At 64.7% G+C, this 27540-nt stretch overlaps 1 protein-coding gene across 2 annotated transcripts; it reads right to left on the bottom strand.

Annotated features, from left to right (window-relative positions):
• Nucleotides 1-405: 405 nt before the first annotated feature.
• Nucleotides 406-27540, bottom strand: FBXO10 (F-box protein 10). 2 transcript variants are annotated; one of them, XM_075931238.1, is made up of 11 exons: nucleotides 27377-27540; nucleotides 20384-20974; nucleotides 15943-16671; nucleotides 13786-13935; nucleotides 12480-12616; nucleotides 7510-7580; nucleotides 6213-6365; nucleotides 4760-5035; nucleotides 3334-3644; nucleotides 2754-2935; nucleotides 406-1562 (listed from the first exon to the last, which is right to left on the bottom strand). In XM_075931238.1, the coding sequence occupies exons 1-11, from the start codon at nucleotides 27476-27478 to the stop codon at nucleotides 1385-1387; spliced, it is 2880 nt and encodes a 959-aa protein (XP_075787353.1). In that variant the 5' UTR covers nucleotides 27479-27540; the 3' UTR covers nucleotides 406-1384. The 2 variants fall into 2 exon arrangements, with proteins under 2 accessions (XP_075787353.1, XP_075787355.1); XM_075931240.1 differs by having other exon boundaries at nucleotides 410-1562; nucleotides 16591-16671.

The raw sequence follows: 27540 nt of genomic DNA, 5'->3' as shown, positions 1-27540 counted from the left end.
GCACTCAGGATACCACGCGGCCTTTTCCTGGGCCATGGGGCGAGCGCCGCCAGCAGCCCCTCAGGCCTGCAACTGGCCCCACAGCATGACGGGCTGAGCCCGGCCGAGGTTTGGCCTGACGGGCTGTGCTGTGGGAAATCTAATTGGGGGGGGGTTAATTAGCCACCCTGAGAATGCTGCTTGGGCTGGTGCTGCGGCGACAGTACCACCGTGGGTCAGGGGACGTGACTGTCACAGAACAGAGGCTGGCAGGGCACCCAAAATCACTAGGCACATTTTGGGCCTTTATCCGCTCCTGCCTGGGGGGCACCAGGGACAGCCTGTACTTTCTGGTGGCTGCCTCCTACTTGCAAAATAAAGCAGGTTTTGGTTTTTTTTACCCAACCTTAAAATAGAGCATTTTACTGGAAAGGGTGTAATTACAAAAGTTCCCACAGAAAACAACCTGCTTTTCTTTTAAAAACGCGAGAATAAAAAGCCCAGGGCCGGACGCTGACGGGTGGGAACCAGCATTGCTCCGTTCACTTGCCAGGAGCCCACGGGCCTGCACCGGAGCTGCACCGGGGACGCGGGCCAGGCGGAGCCCACGGAGCATGTGACGCTGACTGACGACCCGGCTCCGGCGCAGAACCTGCTTAACACGAACAGATCCAGAGCCACCCGAGGCCCTGTCCGGAGCGAGAACGGCGGCGCCTCCCCTTTGCCCTGCAATTCCAACACCCTGCAGAGGCAGGAGAAGCGTCGCCGTCCCAGCCTCGGAGGCAGGCCCTGCCGGGGCGTTCCCTCCGGAGCACGGCTGGGCCATCGCAGAGGCCGGCCCTGGGAGCCCACGGCCTGGCACAGAAGAGCCCTTTGCGTATTTCTCACTCCCCTTCAGCAGCAGGAAGAGGCCTGGCGTGATCCCGCTTCCTTGGGCCAGGTCGCCGCATGGTGCCGCATGCGGGGACCTCGCACCTGCCCGCACAGTTGAGTTCCCCTCCCCTGCCCCGCTCCTGGCACAAGTCCTTGGGGGTCCCGCTCTGCCCGTCTGCGGCTTCCTGCCACGGCCGCGCTCCTTCCGTTCTGCCCCCAGGACTTTCCTTCTCAGCTCTGGGCGGGAAGGTCACATTCACTCCAAGTTCCCCCGAGAGCGCGGGCTGGGCCACGGCCGGATGCTGGCACCCTCGTGCTCTGTCCAAGGCGTCGCTGGTTGAATGGCTCACGAAAGCAGCAGCGAGACGCAGAGGGCAGCGTCCCCCCGCCACTGCTGGTGTGCGCGCCACGTCTCGGGAGCCACGGGGATTAGAGCGTGGTGCCCTGGCTGAAAGGTCTTGCAGGAGGCGCTTCCCAGCCAGGTGTGGCCCGTGGCACGAGCGGAGGGGAGAGGTGAAGCAGCTCCCCGGAGTCAAAGGAGAGTGCAGAAGATGCTGCCCTCACTGTGGCAGTCCCTGTCCATCCGTGCAGCGATCCTGGTCGACACGGTGGGGCCTTTCTGCGCGTTTGTGGCCAGGGCGCTTCCTGGGGCGGAGCCCTCGAGGTGAGGCCGGGCCGGAGGGTTCTCCAGGGTCCGTGCAATGTCACACCTGGAGAAACACAACACCCGCCCCCGCAAGCAACCATTAGCTCCTGGGAAGGGGCCCGCAGTCCCGGCTTGAAAAATCGGAGTCGACATTTTGCATGACAAGGAACACGCAAAGAGGCAGAAGTAAAGGGGTCCCCTCGATGGAAACGCCCTCGCCCCTCCTCCACCCACATTTCGTTCCGGCCCCAGCAGGACACGGTGTGTTTCACTCTGGAATGTCAATGAAACGCCAAATTTGGCCGAGAAAAAGGGAAAAATCCAAAGGCCTGGGTGGGATTTTGTTCCCAGTGTTTCAGCCCCTTCTCCGTGTCAGCGCAGGGCTCGGGGACGGGGCAGGCAAGGGAAAGAAAGTGGGAACTCGCCGGGGGCGGTACAAGGCAGCCCTGCCTAGCCGGGCGCATGGAAGCACAGGCCTGTGGGGTACAGTAAAAGCCGTCGGGGCTCAGTAGCCGCCCGGGTGAGTGAGGGCTCACGAGAGGACAGGCCTGAGGCTGCAGGCCTGGAACCGCCCACAAACCCCCACACGAGCCCCTGCCTTCCCTGCCGCCGAATAGCGCTGCTGGCTTTCTGTAATGGCCAGCAACAGACGGCGCTCCGAGGCCCGGCACGGGCGCGTGCGCTCAGGTACCCAGCCTGCGCCTGTCTCAGCCAGCCTCCTGCCAAGGGCCAGGTGGAACCACGGGCCCTGTGCAGGGGTGAGGAGCCCCCACGGGAGGGGGAGCATTCGGGGGCTGGCATTAGAACAGGAGCGGCAAGTCTCTCTTCTCCCCTCAGGGGGCCAGGTTTCCCCAGCCTGAGTGATGCTCCCGGCCATAGGCTGGCCCCATTGCAGGGCTCCCTGCTCAGCCTGGGCAGCGCCCGGGCAAACGGCCCCCAGGAGGGGGGAGGGCAGTGGAGCCGGGCTGCTCCAGGCTGAGGGGCGGCCCCCAGGAGGGGGAGGGCAGTGGAGCTGGGCTGCTCCAGGCCGAGGGGCGGCCCCGGGAGGGGGTGGGCAGTGGAGCCGGGCTGCTCCAGGCCGAGGGGCGGCCCCGGGAGGGGGGGGGCAGTGGAGCCGGGCTGCTCCAGGCCGAGGGGCGGCCCCGGGAGGGGGTGGGCAGTGGAGCCGGGCTGCTCCAGACCGAGGGGCGGCCCCGGGAGGGGGGGGGGCAGTGGAGCCGGGCTGCTCCAGACCGAGGGCGGCGCCCGACCCTACCTGCTCTTGGCGGTGAGGAGCTGGTTGTTCTGCACGACGCAGTCTTCTGCAGTCGACACCTGCTGCAGGATGGTCTTCTGGGACCGCCCCTGGAAAATCAGGTTGTCCTGCACCAGGCCTTTGCTTTGGTCGAGCATCGCAATGCCGTAGTCCCCAAAGGACTGGATCCGGTTCTTGGTTACCTGCGGGGGACGTCCCAGGAAACAGAGGCTCAGCCCCCCGCAGACCCCGGCCCAGAGGCTCAGCCCCCCGCGGACCCCGGCCCAGAGGCTCAGCCCCCCGCAGACCCCGGCCCAGAGGCTCAGCCCCCCGCAGACCCCGGCCCAGAGGCTCAGCCTCCCCCAGACCCCCCAGAGGTTTGCTTGTTCCGATGGTTACTCACTCTCGCTGTTACACACTGCAGGAGAGGCCGGTCGGGCTGGAAGGACGGGGCTGTGAGTAACCGTGAGAGCCAATAGCCATGGGACCGGGGGGGCTGGATTCGCTCCAGCAGGCGTGGAGGGTTTGCCGCTCAGAGGAGCGCCAGTCAGCCCCAGACTTCCCGCTGCGCGCCGGGCTCCGCGTGACCCTGGACACCCACCTTCATGTCCGCCGCCTGTAGCAGGCGCAGGCCGCACCCGCGGTTGCCGAGGATGTCGTTCTCCACCACGAGGCCGTCGCCCTTGGAGGCGATGCCGTGGCTGCGGTTGTCGTAGATGCCGTTGCCCCGCAGCTCCACCCGGGCCGCGCTCTCCACCAGCACCCCGCCCCGGCTGTTGCAGGAGATGCTGTTGTTGGCGATGCGCGTGAGCTGGCCGCTCTGCAGCACGGCCACCCCGGCCTCGCGGTTGGCGTGGATGGCGTTGCCGATGACGTTCAGGGCCTCGCTGCTCTTGACGTACAGGCCGGCGGCTGCGGACGAGGCTCCGTCAGGGAACTCGGGGCGGAGGAGACGAGGGGACCTGCCCGGTGGCCAGAGAAATCCACCTGCCGCCCGCCCGCGCTTGGCCACCCTGCCCCCCCAGCGCTGGATCTCAGTGCCCCCCAGAGGCTGACAGAACCTGGCCTGGAGCTGCAGCCCGAGTCTGCACCATCCAGCGGCGAGCCCCGGCTGGGAGTGACCGGGGGCTGGGAGTGACTCTGGGCCTGGCCGGGGGGTGACAACCCAAGGCCAGACTAATTCACAAGCTCTAGGCTCCGGTGAGACGCGCCCGGGTGTCGGCAGCGACACAGGGGGCTCGGCGGTGGGAGGGGCCGGGCGCTGCACCACACGGGCCACAGGACTGGTAGCGGGGAGGCGCCAAGTGCTCAGGGGAACACAGACGCTGCCCACGTGCTCGCTAAGCCAGCGGCGTCTCCGGCTTCCTGACTCAGGCGGGCCCTTTCATTCGGGCCCCCAGGGAGAGGGGTTTTGCATGCCCCTGCTGCGGCTTCCCTTCTCTTCCTGGTCTTCTGTTCTTCTCCCACCCCCTTCCCAGGGCGTCCCCCTTTGGAGCGCCGTAATGCTGCTCCCCAAGGGAAAGTTCTTCGTCTCCCTTCCAAAGGGATGAACGCAGAGGCCCTGCAGCCTCCGAACTCCCCGAGCACCTGCTGCTGGTGGGCCGGGCCCAGAAAGTGGCTTTCCGTTCCCTTGCGGCGCCCTCTCTGGTGTGACAACCCAGAGCAACCCCAAGGCTGCTCCAAGCCGCCCCACCTTGTCCCTGGCCCTCTGGAGACTGCGGGGCTCCGACAGCCAGAGGACAATGCGCTCCAGCCATGCCCGCCCTGCCGTCCTCTGCTCCCAGGGCCTGGTGCCGCATGGTTCCCCGGGGTACGTCGGGATGGGATCCTGGAGTGGCTGTTTCCACCCGTTCTGTAGCCACTAGCAGTTGGCTGCAGCTTTGGACAGAATCCAGTCCCTGGTCTAGAGCTGGAGTTTGTCCCTCTGCACGGCGCTGCCCCCACTAGGCACCACTCCCCTGCGGTCGGCCCCAGGGCCCTGGCCAGCGGGTGTGGGCAGGCCCTAGCCGCGGGGGGGCCGCACTTACCACCATTGTGACTGATGCTGTTGGACTCCACCAGTGCCACGCTGAGGGGCCGCCGGGAGGCGAAGCGCTCGTCCTCGCTCTCCAAGTCGCTCTCCCAGGCGGCCGCCTCTCCCTCCTCGCCGAAGCTCTCGTGGCCGCCCTGGCCGGCGGGGTAGTCGTCGGCCTCGTCCTTGCGGCAGAACACCGCCACGCCGTAGATGCTGTTGTGGCCGATGCGGTTGTTGGTGACATGAGGGAGGCTGGAAGCCATTATCCACACGCCACAGCCTTTGTTCCCTGCAGCAGGCAGAGAGTGAGGCCTGCCGGCGTGGCCCTGCGCGCACGCTCTCCGTGCACAGCGCGGCTTTGACGCCACCGAGCGCGTCCCAACCTGGCGCCGGGTTCACCAAGCAGCTTCCACCAGAACACGGCCCCCGGCAAGACGCGAGGAGACACGTTCCTGCTTCTCGCAGAACGCGACTTGGCGCATCCCCCCTTCCCCTCCTGTCACTGGGACCGAGCGGTACAGCCCCGTTACAATGGTCCTGCCGGAAACGAGACCACGTCCGCGTGGCAGGAACAGAACGCGGCCTGCGCCCTGACAGGCTGTTCAGTCCCCCTTGCGACTCACGGGGCTGCGAGGCAGCGGTGACACGCCACCAGTGACAGCCACCCCTTCGGCCATCGCTAGGGTGCGGTTTCCAACTCAGCCCTTCGTGCGCTCCGGGAGCCTACGCCGACGCGTCACGTCCATAGCTACCACGAGTGCCTGTCCCTCACTCTCGCCTGCTTTGCCCCCACTCTGCTCTGCCCAGCCCCACAAGTCAGCGCACACCCAGCTGTCTCCCACGGCGCTTTGTTCCAGGGGCTGGTTGCCTTTGTTTCCGGCTGCAAAATAAATCCCCCCTCCGGGTATGTAGGTGGCTTATGCCAGACCCCAGCTCCCCTGGCCAACGCTGAGGAGCCTCTCGAGCAGAGCTGCGGCAGCCGAGAGACGCAGTCACACACGCGGCCAAGGGAGCTGGGAGGAGAACGGCCGGCTGTGGCGGACCTGCAGTGTCCTTGGCAGACCTGCATGGCGGTGTCTCCGGTCAATTCAGGGTCCCTGGGACTGTGTTACTCTTCGGGGAGTGGGCACGAGGGACGCAGCAGGGATTGGCTGCAAGGCCCCCAGCGCGGGTCCCGTGGGCTAGGCAGAGCAGTGCACACACCGCCGGCTCCCTGCCGCACAGGGAGGAGGAGCGGCCAGCCCCAGCTAGGGCATGGTCCCCAGGCGCACCGCCGGTTGGCACAAGCCTGTGTTGGGCCAGAGGATCAGGGAGCCGCAAGGGCCTTCCTGCCCACCCTTGCTCAGCGTGGAATCTGACCTAGCGCAGAACAGGAGCCGCCCCTAAGCAAAGGGGGCACAGCACAGCAGCCGGCGGAGAGCCGAGGGCAGGCGCCCACGGGATTGTCCGTATTTTGGGCTTCTTACCGTAAATGGTGTTTCCTTCGATCAGCCCCTTGCCTCGTTCTCCGACCACCACGCCGTCCGAGTAGCCGCAGCAGATGAGGTTGCTTCTGAGGACGGGGTCCCCCCCGCGCCGGATGTCCGCCCCTCCCCACTGATTTTCACGAATGACGTTTTCTAGCACGGAGCAGAAGAGCAATGACCAGAGCGCCCCACTGCGGAAGAGAGGCTGTTCGGCCGCACAACCGAGAAGGTGAAAAGCAAAGTGCCGGTTTGTAACTGGGGCAGTGAATTCTAGCCCGGCCCCAGGACGTCCACAGCACAATGACTGTAACAGAGCCAGGATTTCGCCCACCACTCACGTAGCCGATTTCGCTTCGTTGTGTTGGCAAATGAACCCATCTAGCTAGAGTCCTGTGCGGATACGAAATTCAGTATCCGCAAAACCGAGCCGTGGGCGCGGGGCCCGTGGAGATGAAGCGAGCGCCGCGGATCCGCAGGGCTCCACAGACACCTGCCTGAATCTGCTCTCAGATAAGGTACGGGGGGCTCACAGGACGGCGCTGGAGAAGCGCTACGCACACTCACGGGGGGCCCTGACCCCAGCTCAGTACAGCAGCCGCGCAGGGAAAGGAGCAGCAAGAACAATGGCTGGAAACAGGGCCAATGCTTACAGCAGCCGCCGATGATTGCTCTTGAAAAAGACTTCTGCCTTTTGAAACAAACACCTTCACTTTGGCGTGGGCCGCGCTCCTGCCGCCCTCTACGGTCTAACGAGCATTTCCCCTGCCCTGCCGGGGGCAAGCCAGCTCTTTCAGGGACATCCGGTCTTCGCGATCTCTGTTAGCGGCTCTGCATTTACTTTGTATGGTGGAAAACAGGGCACCCTGCCCCATGCAAGAGCGGACCAGATTCAATGACGTGTAATGAACTGCAGGTCCTGGCTACCGTCTGTTTCTGCCAACGGAGGGCGGCAGTGAATCAGCCATCTAGATCCACCTCTCCACATAATGAGCCCGCCTCCTTCACCCATCTACCTGCAGAACCACTGCTGAGAGCAGCCACTCCCAGATGCTGCTGCAGTAGAATAACGTTCATGACTCACGCCGATTCCCTCGCCCACCTCTACACACCAACAGTGCCAAGGAAAGAGCAAAGATTCCTGCGGGACAGTCCAGAAAAGCTTTGCCTGTCCCCTCGCTTATAGGGACATAGGGACCGACAATCTAACGAAGATGCGTCTAGGTCTGACTGCGAAGCCAGATGCCCACTAGAAAACACCGCCCGTCATATATACCAAAGCTGCTTGGAAATTATATACCTATTATCTGGCCTCTTCCATTCTCGTTCACTGCCACCCCAGCAGCTAGGCCCTGGAATATATGGTTCCCACTAGAGTAGAAAGAAAGGAAACAGTTAGTGACCTAAGTTGTTGCTCTTTGTATTATGTTAATCAGACATCAATTTGTCCTAATTTAGACTTTTTGAACAACAGGAAGTTCTGTGGCACCCTAGAGACTAACAAATAGAGAGAGATAAAAAGATATCTTTTAAAAGCGGAAGTCAAATCCTAGTGAGGAAAATAGAAAGGAGCATAAACTCTGTCAAATTAAGTGTAAAAATAGAAGAAGAAAAACCAAAAAGGAGTTTGAAGAACAGCTCAGAAAGTAATAGCAAAATGTTTTTACGTACATCAGAAGCAGGAAACTGGCTAAACAACCGGTGGGGCCCTTGGATGATCAAGATGCCAAAGGAGCACTCAAAGATGATAAAGTCTTTGCGGAGAAACTAAATGAATTCTTTGCTTCGGTGTTCACGGCTGCAGATGTTGGGGAGATTCCCAAACCTGAGCTGTTCCTTTTAGGTGACAAATCTGAGGAATTGCCCCAGATTGAGGTGTCATTGGAGGAGGTTTTGGAACAATTTGATAAATCTAACAGTAACAAGTCACGGGGACCAGATGGCATTCACCCAAGAGTTCTGAAAGAACTCAAATGGGAAATTGTGGAGCTATTAACTGTGGTTTGTAACCTATCCTTTAAATCAGCTTCCATACCTAATGACTGGAAGACAGCTAATGTGATGCCAATATATTAAAAGGGCTCTGGGGTGATCCTGGCAATTACAGACCGGTAAGTCTAACATCAGTACCAGGCAAATTAGTTGAAACTATAGTAAAGAATAAAATTGTCAGACATGAAGTTTAACATAATTTGTTGGGGGAAAGTCAACATGGTTTCTGTAAATGGAAATCATGCCTCTAAGCTGCCAGAGTTCTTTGAGGGGGTCAATAAACATGTGGACAAGGGGGATCCAGTGGATATAGTTCACTTAGATTTCCAGAAACCCTTAGACAAGGTCCCTTGCCAAAGGCTCTTAAGTAAAGTAAGTTATGGGACAAAGAGGGAAGGAACTTTCGTGGACTGATAACTGGTTAAAAGGCAGGAAACAAAGGGTAGGAATAAATGGTCAGTTTTCCAAGTGGAGAGAGGTAACTAGTGGCGTCCCCCAATGGCCAGTCCTAGGACCAGTCCTATTCAACTTATTCATAAATGATCTAGAGAAAGGGGTAAACAGTGAGGTGGCAAAATTTGCAGATGATACTAAACTGCTCAAGATAGTTAAGACCACAGCAGACAGATCAAAAAGATCTCACCAAACTAAGTGATTGGGCAACAAAATGGCAAATGCAATTTAATGTTGATAAATGTAAAGTAATGCTCATTGGAACAAATCATCCCAACTCTCCTCCAAGACCCAGCTGCCTCTGCATGACTGTGACATGCAGCAGCTAAGATCCAGGGGCTTGCCTGGCCACCAGCGGAAGTCGCCTGCACCAGGACTAGTGAGCATGACGCTGTGTGCTTAGCATGTGCATTCTGCTTGTTTGGGGACTGTCAAACAGAGAATAAGAATAGTACTGGGTGAGGCTCTTTTAGGGGCTAAAGCTCCTGCAAAACCTGCAGGAAGTTCCGCCCTGAGCCCTAGGAATCGGGCGAGGGTGGGTGTGTAAATTCACAGGGCTGCACCTTGAGCCCCAGAACTGGGTGAAGGGGTGTCCCTACAGTGTGGAAGGGAGAGCGAAATCTGTGCGGGTAACAGCACGGCTCGCAGAGCAAGGCCTGGGTGCCCAGTAAAACCTCTCCCCCCGCTGGGACCCGAGTGTAAATCCTTCCAGCCCTGGTAGCCCTTCCCTCCTCGCTCGCAGCAGCCCCCGTCTCGCCAGCTCTTGAGCAGAACGTGCGTTGGCACCCGCCGGCGATGCTGTGGCGCAGGAGATGAAAGCTCCTTCGTGAGTCACTAGCTCTCCGGCAAGCCCTTCCCTGGACCCGTTAGCCACATCCCCGCGCAGACCGGCCGCATCAGAAATTGCTGCTGTGCGGGTGGCGCCCTGCTGTAGCCCTGGGCAAAACGGGACCCCCTCTGGGCCCGGGTGCTTTACAGGCCGGTGACTCAGTCCCACGCTTACGCCTTCTTACAGGCAGCTCCTGAGAATGCTCTCCACGCACGCGCAGCGCAGAACGGGGGCTAACGAAACGTTGTCACATTACTGGATTTTAGGGGAGCAGCCAGGTCACTGCTGTGCCCCTGGGGGGGTGTTTGTCCCAGAAGTGGGTACAAAGGGGGCCATGTGAGGTGTCAAACAAAAGCTTATTGTCTATGGATCCTGTATCTGCGCTTCATATACCTGTACGATGTCTGTGTGGAGTTATAAATATGGACTCTGTGGTGATGCTGAAAGAGTCTCTGTCGGAGGCAGAGCAATGGGCTGCGAATGTTTGCCCATGGACATGCTAATGAGCAAAGCTCCAGGGAACAGTGGGCCTCTGGAGGCCAAAGACACACCTGGCCACTGGCCATGTGACTCTCTCCAGCTTGGAAGAAGCCAGGAGGGGATAGAAATAGACCAGGTGGCCGATTCCATTTAGGTGCTCAGCTCAGCTCTTCATCCCAGAGGCGGCCGTGCAGGGATCGAGGAGCCGGGAAGAACTGTGGGCCCATCCGGACATAGGATGTGCACCAAGGACTTTTAAGCCACCAGTTATAACATCTCTGCTAGAGCCTGCATCGAGAACTGGGAGATTCGGTGCATGTAACGTACTATCCTTTAACAACCTCACTCTCAGGCTTTTCTTTCTGGTAGTAATAAACCTTTCGATGTTAGATGCTAAAGGATTGGCCCAGCGTGGTTTGTGGGTAAGATCCAGAGGGTGAATTGACCAGGGATCTGTGGCTGGTTTCTTGGAACTGGACACAACTTGTTCGGGGTAGGTGGGATTGGGTTCTAAAACCCTTCACCTGCATACGAGGCCCGGGCCTGTTTAGGGCACAGATATTGCTGGGGTGTCGGAGGGGTTTTGCTCGTGAGGCTTCTGGCTGGCCAGGCAGGCAGCTGAAGTGCTCTGCGGGGCTGGTTTGTGGCCAGTTTGGGAAGGTCTCCAGTCTGGGGGCTGTAAGGAGCCCTGCGTTTGAGCAATTCGCCCTGAGCGGGCGCCCTCAACTGTGCCCAGACCCGGCCTGGCCCATCACAGACGTTAGCATGAGTTTGACTGAAATAAGAAGTGCCAGATTTGGGCTTCATTACAGAGCCTTCGCAGGAGTGCTCAGTGCTGCCTACCTCACCGCCCTGGCACTGACAATCCCACTGAGTATTCTGGTCTCCACCGCTGGGCAGCGTCGCCAGGAGTGGTCACGTGCTTGGGGCCCTCCAGCTGGATTCCACCCCAGAGGGAGCTGCATTTCCACAGGGGCAGACGTGCTTTAAATAGACTTAGTTGGCTGCGGGAGGGTGCGAGTCACGGTTACCACCACTGACACAGCAAAAACCCAGGGACGTGCAAGTCGAACAAAGGAGCGAAGGCAGGAAAGGGGGCCCCTGTTCGGCCACGTGCAGCGTTCGAACCTCACGTGCATCTGCCCAAGTGCTTTGGGCCCACGGAAGCGTGTGCCCAAATAAATCTGTCCGTCTCGAAGGTGCCTCCGGGCTCCACGTTGCTCCTGCACACCCAGACTAACAGGGCTGCCCCCGAGTGCTACACTGACACAGCCATCCCCCTGCCCCCCGTGCTTTGCAAACTCCGGCCCCTGGAGCTGAACGCACGCAGGGGTCACTAGGGCAAGCTGCCGACCACGTGTGCGACGCCAGCCAGGTTACCTTTCTCTGGGCCTCTGCAAAGGGCAGACCCCTCCCACGCTGGGTACCAGGCAGCCCCTTCTCTGCACCGGGTCTAGCGCAGCAGGGCCCTGAGCTCGGGTCACCGCTCACAAGCACCCGGGGGAGGGCAGCAACCGAGCACCCCACAGCCGGGCGGGGCCAGTTCGGAGCAGGGCAAAGCTCTGTGCTCGGATCAGAGGCGGCGGCGGCTCAGGGAGCTCAGGGATTTCTGGTCCCCCGGGGAGGCGGCGGGCACGTCCCCTCGGCAGGGCCCTTTGCCGCCTGCTGCCCATGGCATCTGCAAAGCGCAGCTCCAGCGCCCGCCCGCCCTGGCGCGCACCGAGCACCGACACGCTTCTGACGGGGGGACGAGGCCAAGCTGAAAGGGAGGCTGCGCTGGGGAAGGCGGGTCACTTTCAGCAGGGCTGCGTGCCAGGGCAGTGCCCCCTATCCACCCCACGCCAAGGGAACCGGCGGCAGGGCCCTGCCCCGGGGCACACGCTGCTCCCCATGCCAGCGGAGCCGTGCGCCGGCCTCGGGCAGCGGCCAATTCACACCCTCAAGTCTGAAAGGCTGGCGCTCCTGAGGCGTTAGCCATTGACGCAGGAATTGGAAACTGCCCATCAGCTGTGGCGTCGCGGCTGGCTGCCGGCCAGGAGAGGGGATGACAGGCAGAGGCTTTTGAAGACGAACACTGTCAGACCTAGTGATCACAGACGGTCTTTCTGGCCCAGGAGGCTCTGACCCGCTTGGGGGGCTCTGCCCCAGTTTGGTCCCGGCAGGGCCTAGCACGAGCCAGCCCCACACCAGGCCGGCGGGAGACACCCTGGAGAAGAGCGTGGGCTCCCCCTGCCGGCGGGGTCAGACCCACGGCCGCAGAAGGGGCTCAGGCAGACCGCGCTCATGCACAGGAAAGCTGCCGGACCCGGGCGCGCCGACGACAAAGCGACCGGCTGGAGAAGCGAGGGGCCCCAGGCCAGGGCGCCGCCTGCGAACAGCCCGATCCCTCCAGGTCAGCATGAGCCAGCTGCCGGGGACGCGGGCGCAGCCCCGGGAGGGGACACTCGGCGCAGCCGGGCTGGGCAGCCGACGGGGGAGACAGACCCGGGGCAGCGGGGTCGCTGCTCCCCACCTACCTCACCACGGGGTTCCCGTTGTACAGGATGTAAACGCCGGCTTCTCGGTTCCCGTAGATCTGGTTGCTCCGGATGACGCCCTTCCCGTTGCCCAGGACGACGATGCCGGAGCGAAGGCCGCTGTGGATCTGATTGCACTGCGTCGCGCCCAGGCACGTGCGGAGAGGGGCGAGGCAAAGCGGGAGAGATCACTCGGACGTGGCAGTGGGGGGGGAGCCACGCAGCGGGACGTGCCCAGTGGGCCGCGGGGCTCCCAAAAGCAGAACCCCCGTCAGCAGCCAAAGTTGGCTCCATGTCTAATTTCCCTGCAAGGACTCAGTGTTCCCTGAAATAACTTCCCAGCTGCCAGGCTGGGTCAGCCCCAAGGTCCATCCAGCCAGGAGCCTGTCGACAGCGGCCAATGCCAGGTGCGCCAGAGGGCAATCTCTGAGTGATCCACCCCCATCTCTCTCTCCCTGCTTCTGGCAGTGGGAGGCTACAGACACCCAGCGCATGGAGTTGCACCCCTGACCATTTCGGCTAACAGCCCTCCATGGACCGATCCTCTGGGAACGTTTCTCGTTGTTTTCTGAGCCCAGTTATACATTTGGCTTCCCTGGTGCAAGGAGTTCCACAAGTTAACAGTGCATTGGATGGAAAAGGGGCTGGCTCCTATTTACGTTAAACCCGCTGCCTATTAACAGAGGCTGGATCTACAACCCTGGCATGATTGGAGTCCTGCCTCTATGTACCCAGCTGCTATAGCAGCACTGCAGCTATCCCCACCCTGCTCAAGGGTCCTGATCCTGGATAGGCCTGGGGCGGAGCGTCTTCCTGCCCATTTGATCCCTGGCGTGCTGTAGCCACACAACTAGGGGCCGATGGGACAGACGTGCAAAAATGCTCCGTCCTAACAGCTCCCACTGAGCCCGACAGGGGCGCCCCCAGCTCACAGCAAGACCCCACTCGTCCCCTGGGTGGCAGTGGTTGGGGGACGAGGCTGGGTGGGGAAGGGGAGGGGGTGGAGCAAGGGCGAGAAGACACAGGACCCGGGGTGGAAGGGGGTTTTCCTGGCCCTTCCCTGCGCTGGGTGGGGCACGTGGCCAGTCCCCCCCCCCCCCGAGTGCCTTCACCAGCTGTCCCTGCATTGGGGGATTTAGCTTAACAGCCCGTTTGCCTTCGGCCCCGTCCCAGCGCCAAACGAGCGGGCTCCGGGGGGGCTGGATTCACCCCCGAAGAGCCAGCGGGGGCGAGAAGCGACCCGGCTGGGATCTGAAGGCGACTCTCGGGGCAGCCCTGGCGGGCCCCAGGCAGGGAATGCACCTACCAGGATCAGCGGGTTGGCTCCCTTGCGGATATCCACCCCCGCCTCGCCGTTGGAGTGGATGTTGTTGGCGGCGATCAGCCCCCCGGCTGCCAGGCGCAGGAACACCCCGGAGGCTTTGCAGTGGTGAATGTCATTCTGCAGCATGACCACCTGCGGGCGGAGGGGGAGCAGCTCAGGCGAGGGGAGCCCGGCCTCCTGGCTGCCTCGCCACCCCGTCTGACCAGCAGAGAGAAGCCATCCACAAGCTGCTTTCACATGGCCCCACTTCCATGAACAACAACGGATCAGGAGGGAATTAAATTCCCCTTCGTGTGCTGGGCTCAGCCTGTTACACATGGAGCGGAGCTGGCGAGGCTGCCCACTCCCGCTGCCCCAGGGTGGAGACCAAGCGCTCAGTGGAACGCCAACCCCCGCTCAGGAGAGCAATGGGAACCAACGGCCCCTCTACTTTTGCCCGTCCATGGGTGGAATAAATTTTGCTGCGTGCACCGAGGCATGTGTGGCTGTGCACCACCCAGCAGAGCCGGCAGTGGGCGCTCCGCTAGCCAGCTGGGCGGCACTGGGGTCTCTCCTGGTGGCCACCCAAGCGCTGATGGTAAGAGGGTGACGAATGCGGTGAGCTCACTCAGCATGGGTCCCGCCGGCGGATGCTGCTGGCAGTACGCGGCGCGAGCCCGGACGCAGCGTCGACAGGCGGCGTTCGGCTGCCAACAGCCGGGAGAAGAGGCAGGCGCTTTTCGCGTCCTCGCCGCTCTGCACTAACAGCAAGCGGGGCAGGGATTCCACTGCACAGCTTCTGAAGCGGAGAGATTCCCTCCCGCAACCGCCAGCCCCGGATTCCAGCCTCGCACAGGCTCCCCGAGACACTGGCGGGGCGGGGCACAGCGAACGGGGAGCAGGCCACCCAGCCAAAGCAAGCTAGCGCGGTAGAGACCCAACGGGTCTCAGACGCCAGGCCACGGAAACAACCCACAAGAGCAAATGGAACGGACTCGATACCAGCGCTGGAGCGAGGTGCCTCCGCTCTGCCTCCCTCCCTAGGGGGGCAAAGGGCTGTTTGGGAGTGGCCCAAACGGCGGGCCCACAATTCGGCAGACACGGAACGCTGCTGACGGCCCCCTTCTCCCACAAAATCCACCGTTTCGTGGCTTGTTTCCTGCTCTCTGTACAGGTCTCAGCCCTCCTGTCTCACTTGGATTTGCTCCTCCCCGGCACCGACCCAACAAGGGAGCGATTTGGATTAGTCCAAAGCGCGGGTTTCCGTGTGTGCCTCAAATACTGGCCTAAAAAGCAGCCAGCTACTCTCCGGCATGAAGGAGCAGCTGATGCTTCTGCAGGGCATGCAACGCCAGGGCTTCGCGCGCCTGTTCCAGACGCAGCAGCAGGAGCCCAGTAACGACAATGCGTGCACAGAAACCACCCGATTTTGATTAGTCGGAAAACGTTTTGGAGTCTGGCTGGCTGGCAGCCCCCTCCCCTTCCCGCCCCTCCCCTCCGTGCCCCGCAAAGCTTCACGGTTTTGGCAAAGAACTGAGCGCCACAATAGCTGAATTCCGAAATGCCGCTGCGTTGTGGCATGGGAGCTGTAGTTCACAGCTCTCATGCTTCCGTCCTCCTTTATGGATTGGGCTCCCTACTTAAACTACATCTCCCATGATGCACCGTGGTCTCCCCTCTTGGCAGCCAGTGCTGGTGCATCATGGGAAAAGCGGGTGATCTAGCGAGGCTGGTGCATGCAAGAGCCTGGAGACAAGCAGCACCCGCCCTCCAGCTCCCACTGGGCTCCATTCACTGAAGTCGCCCGTCCCCCCAGAACGCCCACGAAGCCGAGCGCGGCCGTAGCCAGCTCCCCGTTGGCTCTTGGGCGCCTGGAACAGCCCCCCAGCCCCCTCCTAGAACAGCCTGTCAGCCTGCACTAGCAGGACCCAATCTGGCAAGACTCCATTCCCGCGCTGCTGACGGGCGCCCCTCGGACCCCGCGGCAGGGCTGGGAGCGCACGTCTTTACGGGGTCTCCAGCGAGCCTGGAGCTTTGCAGCGACTCGAACGCGCCCAGAGCCGGCTGCCCTTGGCCTCTAGCGACTGGACCCTGGACCCAAGCGCTTTCGTCAGCCCCGCCCGGTGCGTGGCCGGGGGCCGTTACCGGCCGGCAGCGCACCTTGCTGCTCTGGATGCAGCGCACGGCGTAGGTCAGCTCCCGGAAGACGCTCCCTTCCAGCCTGGCGCGGCCCTGCGAGCAGACAAAGACCCCGCCCTTCCCGTCCCGGAACAGGCACTTGCGGATGAGGCAGCCCTGCAGGGAGCTGGCCAGGGCCTGGGCCTCTCTGTCCCGCTGCAGCTCCTGCGGCAGCGTGCGGAGCGCCAGCTCCCGCTGCAGGGCGGCGAGCCCCTCGGCCTGTGCCCGCCTGTGGCTCGGCCCGTGGGCCCGGTAGGACAGCCGGTAGGCGGCCTGCTCGTCTGCCTCGGTCTCACTGCCGGCGCTGGGCTCGCTGTCGCTGGAGTCCGTCTGCAGGTCCCCGGCCGCCCCGTCCTCAGCGCCGCCAGGGCTGCCGCCTGCGCTCTCCCGCCCCCGCCCAGCCTGGGAGGCAGGGAGCAACGGGCTCAGGTCCCCGCCGGTCCTCGGCGCGGGGGGGCACGCCTGGGCCAGCGCGGCCAGGTGCTTGCAGGCCCAGTTGCGCTCCGAGGTGGGCGGCCCCTCCACGGTGACCGAGGCGGTCTCGCTGCCCAGGAACTCGCAGTTCTCCAGCAGGCCGAGGGCCACGCTGTGCAAGTGGACGCTGGACTGGCTGAAGGTGCAGAACTTCACCTGGCAGGTGCCCGGCGCGTGGATCCGCAGCTGCCCGCTCTCAAAGTTGCAGTTGTCGAACTGCACGTGGCCGGAGGTCGTCTGAAGGGGAACGGTCACGAGACAAATTAGTTACAGCCCTCACCAAGGCGCTGGCGCTACCGGGCCCCCCCCACGCTGCTGGGAGGTAACCCCCCCCACGGACCACCCCCCCCACGCTGCTGGGAGGTAAACCCCCCTCATGGGCCGCCCCCACGCTGCTGGGAGGTAACCCCCCCCACGGGCCACCCCCACGCTGCTGGGAGGTAACCCCCCCCCATGGGCCGCCCTCCACGCTGCAGGGAGGTAACCCCCCCCGACGGGCCGGCCCCCACGCTGCAGGGAGGGAACCCCCCCCGACGGGCCGCCCCCCACCCTGCTGGGAGGGAACCCCCCCCGACGGGCCGGCCCCCACGCTGCTGGGAGGGAACCCCCCCCGACGGGCCGGCCCCCACGCTGCAGGGAGGGAACCCCCCCCGACGGGCCGCCCCCCACCCTGCTGGGAGGGAACCCCCCCCGACGGGCCGCCCCCCACGCTGCAGGGAGGGAACCCCCCCCGACAGGCCGCCCCCACGCTGCAGGGAGGGAACCCCCCCCAACGGGCCGCCCCCACGCTGCAGGGAGGGAACCCCCCCCAACGGGCCGCCCCCACGCTGCTGGGAGGGAACCCCCCCCAACGGGCCGGCCCCCACGCTGCAGGGAGGGAACCCCCCCCAACGGGCCGCCCCCCACCCTGCTGGGAGGGAACCCCCCCGACGGGCCGCCCCCCACGCTGCAGGGAGGGAACCCCCCCCAACGGGCCGCCCCCACGCTGCTGGGAGGGAACCCCCCCGACGGGCCGCCCCCCACGCTGCAGGGAGGGAACCCCCCCCAACGGGCCGCCCCCCACGCTGCTGGGAGGGAACCCCCCCGACGGGCCGCCCCCACGCTGCTGGGAGGGAACCCCCCCGACGGGCCGCCCCCCACCCTGCTGGGAGGGAACCCCCCCGACGGGCCGCCCCCCACGCTGCAGGGAGGGAACCCCCCCAACGGGCCGCCCCCACGCTGCTGGGAGGGAACCCCCCCGACGGGCCGCCCCCCACGCTGCTGGGAGGTAACCCCCCATCAGCAGCACATGGACGTGGTGTATCAGGGTGCCCGTGGGAACCCACACTCCTTGGCTTCAGACCAGGAGTCCAGGCATTTTACGTACCGCCCCCCACCCCGATCCAACGCTGGCAGCACGGCTCACTCCAGCTGCCATATTCCAGCACCCGAGCACCTGCCCTGGGGCTGGAGCAGCCATGGGGGAAAGGATGGGTGCCGGGGACCCACTAGCAGCCCCCTATCAGCTCCCCCTCCCGCCAGGGGTCCCGCTGGTCAGCGCCTCTCCCGCCCTCCCTCAGCAGCTGCGGCGCAGTGTTTACACGAGATCGGCCGTACTGGGTCAGACCAAAGGTCCATCTAGCCCAGAATCCTGTCTGCCGACAGCGGCCAGCACCAGGTACCCCAGAGAGGGTGGACCGAAGACAACGATCAAGCGATTTGTCTCCTGCCATCCCTCTCCAGCCTCTGACAAACAGAGGCCAAGGACACCATTTTATCCCCTGGCTAATAGCCTTTTATGGACCTAACCTCCATGAAATTATCTAGCTTCTCTTTAAACTCTATTATAGTCCTAGCCTTCACAGCCTCCTCTGGCAAGGAGTTCCACAGGTTGACTACACGCTGTGTGAAGAAGAACTTTCTTTTATTAGTTTTAAACCTGCTCCCCATTAATTTCATTTGGTGTCCTCTAGTTCTTCTATTTAGGGAACTAATAAATAACTTTTCTTTATGCACCCTCTCCACACCACTCATGATTTTATAGACCTCTATCATATCCCCCCTCAGTCTCCTCTTTTCTGAACCGAAGAGTCCCAGTTGCTTTAACCTCTCTTCGTAAGAGGCGCTGGGGCAGGGGCGGAACTGGGCAGGAAGAAGCAGGGCAGGGGATGGGTGCAGGGAGGGGGGCTGGGCCTTTAGGGAAGGGGCGAAGTGAGGGCGGAGCAGAGCCGGGGTCGAGCACCCTGGGCATTTATGAACGTCGGGCGAGGTCCCAGCAATCGGGGGGCTCCGTGCGAGCTGCGGTGGGCAGTGAACAGGGCAACGCCCGTGTGCCAGGAGCCGGAGGCCCCAGCGGCAGCTTGACGTGCTGTCAGCCTGCAGACGCCGGTGGTGGGCTCGGGGCGGGGGGAACGGGGCCAGTGCAATAGCCTGGGGTCCACTGGCTGCATGCGTCGATAGCCTCCTCCTGCCGGAGTAGCTAGGAATACAGCAGGGCCTGCCACACACACACCCCCCCCGCCTGCCCGCTGCCGCACGCCAGTCCCAGGCCCTCGGCAAGAAGTCAGCCGTCTCTCCCACACGTCTGCGGCTCAGCGTTAGGCCGGGGGACTTGCTTTCCTGCTGGAAACTTCCTCTGCACCTCAGCTGAGGCCTGTCGTGTCTCCAGCTGCCCCGGCCACGGCTCAGGGGCTGACGCACACACCAGCCTGGCAGAGCTGCAGGGGTGCAGCCACCTGCACACGCCTCGCAGGGGCGGCCTGGCTTCTCCCCACCCGGGGTGCTGCGCCGTCTCTGACGGCGAGTCGGGGTCCCCCTGGGCAGCCAGAACAGGCTCCCCCAGCCGGTAAAACAGGGCGGGGTTATTGCTTCTCCAGTATATAGCCCAGCACAGACGTGACGTGGCTACAGGAGTCAGGGCCAGGATGCCTCCGACCCCTTGGGATGGGGCGCCTGGGCCCCTGGGCTCCCTGCCCCCTCCTTAGCCTGTCTCCTTCATGGCTCCAGCCAGGAACTGCCCCTTCCCCCACCACTCCCTCCCTTTGACCCATCCCTTTCCTTAACGGGCAGGACCGCTTTGGTCACCAAGCACAGCACCCAGCAAGGTACTGACACTGCATCACGCCGTCCTGCCCTGGCCCTCACAACACCCCCCGCGGGGGGACAGGTTTCAAGAAAACCCCGGCAGTGCCTGGGAACAGGAGCTCCCGGCCAGCGCACACCTGCCGTGTTGACGTCCTCAGCGGGCACGCGCCCCGGGGACAGGAGCCCCCTCGCAAACCAGAGCGCCGAGCGCCACAAATGGAGACCCCCTGCCGCATGTCAGCAAGGGGTCGGCTCTGCCCACGCCTCGCGCTGCCGCTCCCCTTGCCCAGGAGGGACGCTCGCCGGGCAATTTCCGGCGAAGCAAAATATTCTGCAAAAGCTTTTGCAAACTCTAAGCTCCATTCCATGGCTCCCAGGGGACACGGGACTGGCTGGCGGGACGCACGCGCTGCCTGCTACCCAGCAGCTCAAGCGGAGTGCTGATTAGGACCCAGAAAGTAAAGCGATCGGTGCAAGGGAACGCACTGACTTTCATGGAGCAGCCGAGAGAAAGCTACAAAGTCAGCGGGGAGCAGGCAGCGGGGACACGTAAATTAACCTGTTTCAAAAATCTAAGCACCGATCAGGAAATCTCGCTGTAGAAATGGGATGTTTTACACTGACTATTTTTCCTCTTCACGCTGCTGTAGCACGCTCCCTCGGAGCACTCTGAAAGCCGTGCCATGACGTACGCTAGGCAAGGACATTCTTTGTGAAACGACAGTTCCACAGCTCCGGGGCGGGAGTTTACAGGCAGGTAAACTGAGGCAGGGAGCGGTAAGAGGTCAGACTTTCACACCTTTCTGATTCTTTCCCGAGTCCCCATCTGGCGACCAGTTAGGCCCTGGGCAGAATTCTCACCGCGGCCCCCCGAGCCCGGACCCACCTTGTACACCACGGGGCTGAACCAGGCGGGCATGAAGACCAGGTTGCAGAGGCGCGCGGTGGGGCAGTGCTGATCGATGCTGGCCAGCAGGGCCACGTCCCCCAGCTTCCCCTGGCCCACCACCTCCACCGGCACCTTGAGGGGGACCTCGCTCTGCTCCTCGTACACCCCCGGCAGCAGCAGGATGCGGTCGTAGGGGCCGGCCGCGGCCAGGGCTGCCCGCAGGGTGTCGAGCGCGCAGCCCGGCCCCACACGGAGCACGCGGCGGTCCTTCCTGCGGCGGAAGGCGTGGAGGCAGCGGGCCGCCTCGAAGTCCTGGGTGCTCTTGGCCCACGTCTGGGAGGCGACGTAGTGCTGCTTGAAGGCTTCCCGCCAGGACCGGGGCTCCACGTCCGGCTGGCTGGGCCAGTTGGGGTGTCTGCACTCCGTGCAGCCCAGGCACAGCTGGCGCCAGCGGGTGTTGTCCAGGCTCAGGATCAGCTCGTACCAGGCTTTGCAAACCAGGCTGCAGCGGCCGAGGTCGGGCAGGCGCAAGTAGGACAGGATCAGGCGCCACAGCTCCACCGGGAGGCCACTGATCTCCATCGTCACCTGGCGGCAGGACACAAAGGCAGGCGGACTTAGGTCTTAGCATCCCCCTCCCGCCTCTCCCTGTCCTGACCCCTCCGGCAGGGGTCTAGGAGCGCCCGAGTGACACCGTGCCAGACGGCCAGGCCTACGAGCACAGACGCCGGCTCGCAGCATGTGCCAAGCCCCTGCCTGGGGCGCCAGCTCCTGAATTCGCGGGCAAAAGCCACCGTGCATCGCTGTCGTCACGGCGCGTCTCCGCACAGACGTGGGGGCGCGCAGCCCCAGGACTTGGCACCAGCCTGAAACGCGCAGACGTGCAGCTTCTCGAATAAACCCAGCGGGTCGCCAGCGGGAAAGGGGGCAGCCGCAGGGCGCCCCCGTCTGGGACAGTGCCCCGCAGTCGGGCCGTGGCGCGTCCCTACCCCCTGCCTGGGCTGCCCTCGCCCTCCTCCTGGCCCGGCTGAGCCAGGGAGCCCAGCGCGACGGCTCCCTCCGCTAGCTCCCTGCAGAAGCGGAGTCACGGCTGGTGTGGGCAGCAGGATCTCCTCCTGCCCCGCCCCTCGTGCACCAGTGCAAGGGGAAACCTGGTGCCACCCCAGGCCCATGGCCTCTCACAGCCCCGCGTGGCGATGTCACCCCAACGCCACCGACTGGCGGGCGGGCCCTGGAGCGTGGGCCAGGGAGAGGGAGCCCGTCACACCCGCCAGGTTTCGTGCTGTTCTATGGCAGCCCCTGCAAAGGGGGGAGTGGCCCCAGGATCCCTTTGGGGACGGAGGGGGGCTGAGCCTGCCCCTGTGATGACTCCGCCCTGCTGGGAAACGGCACCTTCCGCCGGGCAGGGGCAGAAACAGCCTTGCCGGCTCCTGCCGGCCCGAGGGCCCTCACGCGGGAACAGGGCCGGGAGCCCGACTCCAGCCCAGCTCGTGCGTCAGCCCCAGAAGGGGGTTCTTGGCTCTCCCCGGGCCTCGGCCAGGCGGCTCTGAGCCGACACCACGGTGCCGCGTACGCAGCGCTCCGCTCTACCTCATTGGCCTCTCCCCTTCGACTGGCTGCCCGCGTCCTGAATCCCAGCACCGTCCCTGTCCACGCTCTGCTTCCCGGCGCCTTTTATTTCCTGGTTCCTGCGCTAGGCCCGGGCCGCAAGCCCTCCTAGGCGTGTTGGAAAGCGAAGCGGCGCTGAGCCAGGGGCTGAGAAACGCCTGTGGACAAGGGACCCTGGAGCCGCGGGAAAGCTCGGCGCTGGAGGGCGTAAGCACGCTGTACACGGCACAGCCTGCCGCCACGCCTCCCTGGGAGCAGGGCCACCAGCCCCGGCCGACTCCCCTCCCAGGCAGTAGCCTTCCCTGCCGTAGAAACGTCTCCTCCCCGGGGGCTGGCCAGGAGGGGCTGCCGGCTCTGCTCCGAGGGAGCCAGCGTGCAACCTGCGGCGGGCCCAGGGGCCGGGGCAGCCCCCTGCTCAGTGTGCACTACCCGTTTGGGCGATGCGTACGGTTACCCCGAATTCCCCTCCCTAGCTGACACTGGCTGCAATGTTCGCAGACCGTGCTGGACCCGTCCGCCGTACAACGGACAGCGTGGAGCTGTCTCCTCGGAAGAGTTACCCCCGGCGAAGCCAGCACTCGCTTGTTTACACGCAGCAGGTGTTGCTCAAGTCTGGTCCCAGCGGGTTGCCCGGGAAGACGTCTCCGGGGCCCTCCCGTACGACGGAAGGCAACGCAGCCCTGGAATGCTCAGCCTCTCGTCTCCCCGACTCTCGACCACGGCTGTCCTAGGACAGCTATCAGAGGTACAGCCGGCGAGGCGGGGTGTTGTACCCAGGGCTTTCCACGGGAAATGTATCCGTCTGGGCGCGCCGTTCCTCAGCTACAACCCACTAGAGTGACAGTCCTTTCCCCACAGCCCAGAGAATACAGCGACAGTGGCCAACTCAGACCTCCTGCCTCCTCGGGTTGTGCCCTGTCTGTCTGGATCGGGGGTTAGATAGAGCCTGGTGTGGAGCAATTCTAAGAAAAGGTCCATCGGGCCCAGTGTCCCATCTGCCGACACCGACTGTAGAGGAGACACTGTGGAAGCCACAGGACTTTGCAACCCCCCTTTGCTCTCTTTATGCGACCGTCGCACAGGACACCCCGGGCAGGCAAATCAACAGGAGAGCAGTCGCACCGACACGTGATTTTTAAACAGCCGGCGTCCTGGGAGCCAAACGGAATCTAGCCCCTGCTGCATGCCTGGCAAAGGGCCGACCTCGCCTCTCGCAGCTCCCCGCCGCGGGCGGTCCCTTCCGGCCCCCAGCTCTCCGAGGAGACGCGCACCAGGCAGGGGTCCGCGAGGCGGCTTCACCGCTCGGTTTCCTCACAACACATGCAGGTGGAGGGGGCTGCTGAAGGTCATTTTCCTGTTCGTGGCTCTGTCGATTTGCGGCAGGAGGCTCACTGGCCCGCACCCGCCAGCCCTGGGGCTGGGAGCCGTTTGGGGGAACCAGGCCTCAGCCCCCACGCAAGGCTCCAGTCTCCTCCCACCGCGCAATGGCGGCCACCCGGCTCTCGCCACAGACCCGCTCCGCTGCTCCTGGTCACGGCCACACCCAGGCCCAAGCTCCGGGGGTGCCAGCTGCCCACAGGCCCGGGATAGCTGGGTGCACCTCACCGGGCCTTGCGGGCTCGGCTGAGCGCTGGCGGGGTGCTTTGCCATTGCCTTTTGTGGATGGCGTCTTGGGGTGGGCCTGCCCCGGCCGGCGAGGGAAGGCTTGCCCGGGGCTAGAGGGGTCAGGACTGCTCCGCGGGGCCCGAGAGCAGAGCAGAGCAGGGCTCCTACTTAGAGAAGCACCGCGAAGGTTTCGGGGAAGGGTCTCGCTCTACTCCCCGCCTCCTACAGCGCCACATTCACGCCAGCAAAAACGCCCAGTGTCCAGACCCGCACCGTCCCGTCCCCAAGGCGCTCAGCCCTGGGGCTGCTCAGCAAAGCTAGTGAATCGGCCCCGAGTTTCGGACACACTGAGGTCGCCTGACGCCCGAGAGGTCTCATTGCAGGGACTCGCGGCGTGATGCAAGGGCCTTTTCGGCGCCCCACTGCTGCCCCAAGCACAGCAAACCTCCGGGGAAACCGCGGCCGGTGGGACGCCCAGGGCGGGAGGGAGAGACCCCGACAGAGCCCTGGCCACGCCAGACAGAGGGGAGAACGGCAACCCCCGCTGGTCTGCACGGCACGAGAGCCAGCCCTGAGCCCTGCCGGGAGCAGAGCAGGCCTCCGAACAGCCCCTACCCCGAGGCGCCCAGAGAGCTGCGGGGCTGAGCGGAGGCCGGCTCCCTGGCGCTTCCAGCCTAAAGCAACCCCCAGGGCAACTGAAGTCTCTTCCCTGGACTCGCCGCCGAGCAGGCCTGTGTGGAGGAGACGCGCTCCCGCCCGCAGCCCAGAGATCAGACCCACCGCGCCTGCCCGGCCTCCCTCACCCAGCCGAGCCGCGTCCCGGGGCGCTGGCACCAGGCTCGGCACAGCTCCCCCGCCCGTTCCCAGGCTCTGTGCGAGGCAGCCAAGCAGCGGGGCCTCTCAGGACCAGCCCGGCAGCCCTGCCAGCGCGCGCCCGAGGGGAGCGGCTCCATAGAGACCAGCAGCAGAGTGCCAAGCAGCAGGGCACCAATGGAAACGGAGCCTCGCAGGGGGCTGGATGAGTCTGCAGCGCGTCCTGCAGCAGTGTGGGGACGCCCATAGCTATGGGAGGGCACCGACTTTCCTGGGAACAGCCCCTGGGTCAGGGCCGGAGGGCGGAAAGCAGGCGTTCTGCGAACGAGCCGAGCTGGGGCGGCCAAGGCCTCGGGTATAGTCCCCGGACGGGGCAGGGGCCTCAGCAGAGGGTCTCTCGGGGAGGGGGTGCCCTCTGGAGAGCAGCCGGCCACGAAGGGATGGGCGACAGACTCTGGCTACGCAGATGCAGACTGGTCCCTTGTGGGGTCCCGCACTCGTACCGGGGACCCGAGCCAGCGGCGCGCGGGCAGGAGCCCCTCCCTGGGTCACCCCGCAGGAACAGCGCCTGGCTGCTAAGGGGAAACACTGCTCGCACCCCGGGTGAGGGGCACACGCCCGGCGCTGGAGCCACAGCACACCCTGCCCCCCATTCCTGCAGCCGGACGCCGGGAGCAGGGCCGGTCTTACTGCCTCTGGGCAAAGCCCTGGCGCCCCCCGGCGCGAACGCTGCCCTGAAACCGCAGGTGCGGGCGGAGAGGGGCCGGGTGCCTTTCGAGCTGCACCCCAAGGTGGTTGTGTGCAGGCCCCGGTGGCTTCTCAGAGGGCGGCTGCGGCGCCCCAGCCACCCCGCCCCTCTTACAGAACCGAACCGCTCCCCGCGCTGGGGCGGCACCCAGCTCCCTTCGGCACCGGCCAGGAGCGCAGCGTCCCTGGCTGCAGCCTGCCCGCCTCCCTGGCCCCCGAAACGCCAAGTCGCTGCTCCCCCGCCAAGTGGGGTGGTCAGAAAACAGGCAGCACAGCCGCACCCCCCAGCAATGAGCCAGCAGGGGGGCATTCGCGCAGGACACGAACCCCTATGGCACCCCACCACTTAACTATACCCCGCTGCCCCGTGCACCCCCACTCTCCCGCTGCCCCACATACACCTGCCCTGTGAACTTCCCGCCCCATGCACCCCTTCCCCCCCGCTGCCCCATGCACACCCCCGCCCCATGAACTTCCCGCCCCATGCACCCCTGCTCCCCACCCTGCCGCTGCCCCACATGCACCTGCCCTGTGAACTTCCTGCCCCATGCACCCCTGCTCCCCACCCTGCCACTGCCCCATGCACATCCCCGCCCCGGGCACCCCCACTCTCCCGCTGCCCCACATACACCTGCCCTGTGAACTTCCCGCCCCGTGCACCCCTTCCCCCCACCCTCCCGCTGCCCCATGCACATCCCCACCCCATGAACTTCCCGCCCCGTGCACCCCTTCCCCCCACCCTCCCGCTGCCCCATGAACTTCCCGCCCCGTGCACCCCTTCCCCCCACCCTCCCGCTGCCCCATGCACACCCCCGCCCCATGAACTTCCCGCCCCGTGCACCCCTTCCCCCCACCCTCCCGCTGCCCCATGCACACCCCCGCCCCATGAACTTCCCGCCCCATGCACCCCTGCTCCCCACCCTGCCACTGCCCCATGCACATCCCCGCCCCGGGCACCCCCACTCTCCCGCTGCCCCACATACACCTGCCCTGTGAACTTCCCGCCCCATGCACCCCTTCCCCCCCGCTGCCCCATGCACACCCCCGCCCCATGAACTTCCCGCCCCATGCACCCCTGCTCCCCACCCTGCCGCTGCCCCACATGCACCTGCCCTGTGAACTTCCTGCCCCATGCACCCCTGCTCCCCACCCTGCCACTGCCCCATGCACATCCCCGCCCCGGGCACCCCCACTCTCCCGCTGCCCCACATACACCTGCCCTGTGAACTTCCCGCCCCGTGCACCCCTTCCCCCCACCCTCCCGCTGCCCCATGCACATCCCCACCCCATGAACTTCCCGCCCCGTGCACCCCTTCCCCCCACCCTCCCGCTGCCCCATGCACATCCCCACCCCATGAACTTCCCGCCCCGTGCACCCCTTCCCCCCACCCTCCCGCTGCCCCATGAACTTCCCGCCCCGTGCACCCCTTCCCCCCACCCTCCCGCTGCCCCATGCACACCCCCGCCCCATGAACTTCCCGCCCCGTGCACCCCTTCCCCCCACCCTCCCGCTGCCCCATGCACACCCCCGCCCCATGAACTTCCCGCCCCATGCACCCCTGCTCCCCACCCTGCCACTGCCCCATGCACATCCCCGCCCCGGGCACCCCCACTCTCCCGCTGCCCCACATACACCTGCCCTGTGAACTTCCCGCCCCGTGCACCCCTTCCCCCCACCCTCCCGCTGCCCCATGCACACCCCCGCCCCATGAACTTCCCGCCCCGTGCACCCCTTCCCCCCACCCTCCCGCTGCCCCATGAACTTCCCGCCCCGTGCACCCCTTCCCCCCACCCTCCCGCTGCCCCATGCACACCCCCGCCCCATGAACTTCCCGCCCCGTGCACCCCTTCCCCCCACCCTCCCGCTGCCCCATGCACACCCCCGCCCCATGAACTTCCCGCCCCATGCACCCCTGCTCCCCACCCTGCCACTGCCCCATGCACATCCCCGCCCCGGGCACCCCCACTCTCCCGCTGCCCCACATACACCTGCCCTGTGAACTTCCCGCCCCGTGCACCCCTTCCCCCCACCCTCCCGCTGCCCCATGCACACCCCCGCCCCATGAACTTCCCGCCCCGTGCACCCCTGCCCCCCACCCTCCCGCTGCCCCATGCACACCCCCGCCCCATGAACTTCCCACCCCGTGCACCCCTGCCCCGTGAGCTCCCCACTCTTGCACCGCCTGGCCCCGCGCAAGTTCGCAGCCCGGCCCCTACCTCAGATCTCGCCGCGGGGCCGCCGCATCCCGGCAGCGGGGCGCGGGGGCGAGCGGGGCGCGGGGAGGCTCCCGGCCGGGCGCGGGGCTGGCGGCGCCGCATCACATGCGTGTGGGCAGGGCACGCCGGGAGCCGAGCGAGCCGGGCCTCCGCGCCCCGCCCCG

This window comes from Pelodiscus sinensis, chromosome 6 (genome assembly GCF_049634645.1).
Source record: "Pelodiscus sinensis isolate JC-2024 chromosome 6, ASM4963464v1, whole genome shotgun sequence".
Taxonomy (NCBI): Eukaryota; Metazoa; Chordata; order Testudines; family Trionychidae; genus Pelodiscus; species Pelodiscus sinensis.
The sequence above is the reverse complement of the archived record's forward strand: the minus strand, read 5'-3'. Positions and strand labels throughout refer to the sequence as shown.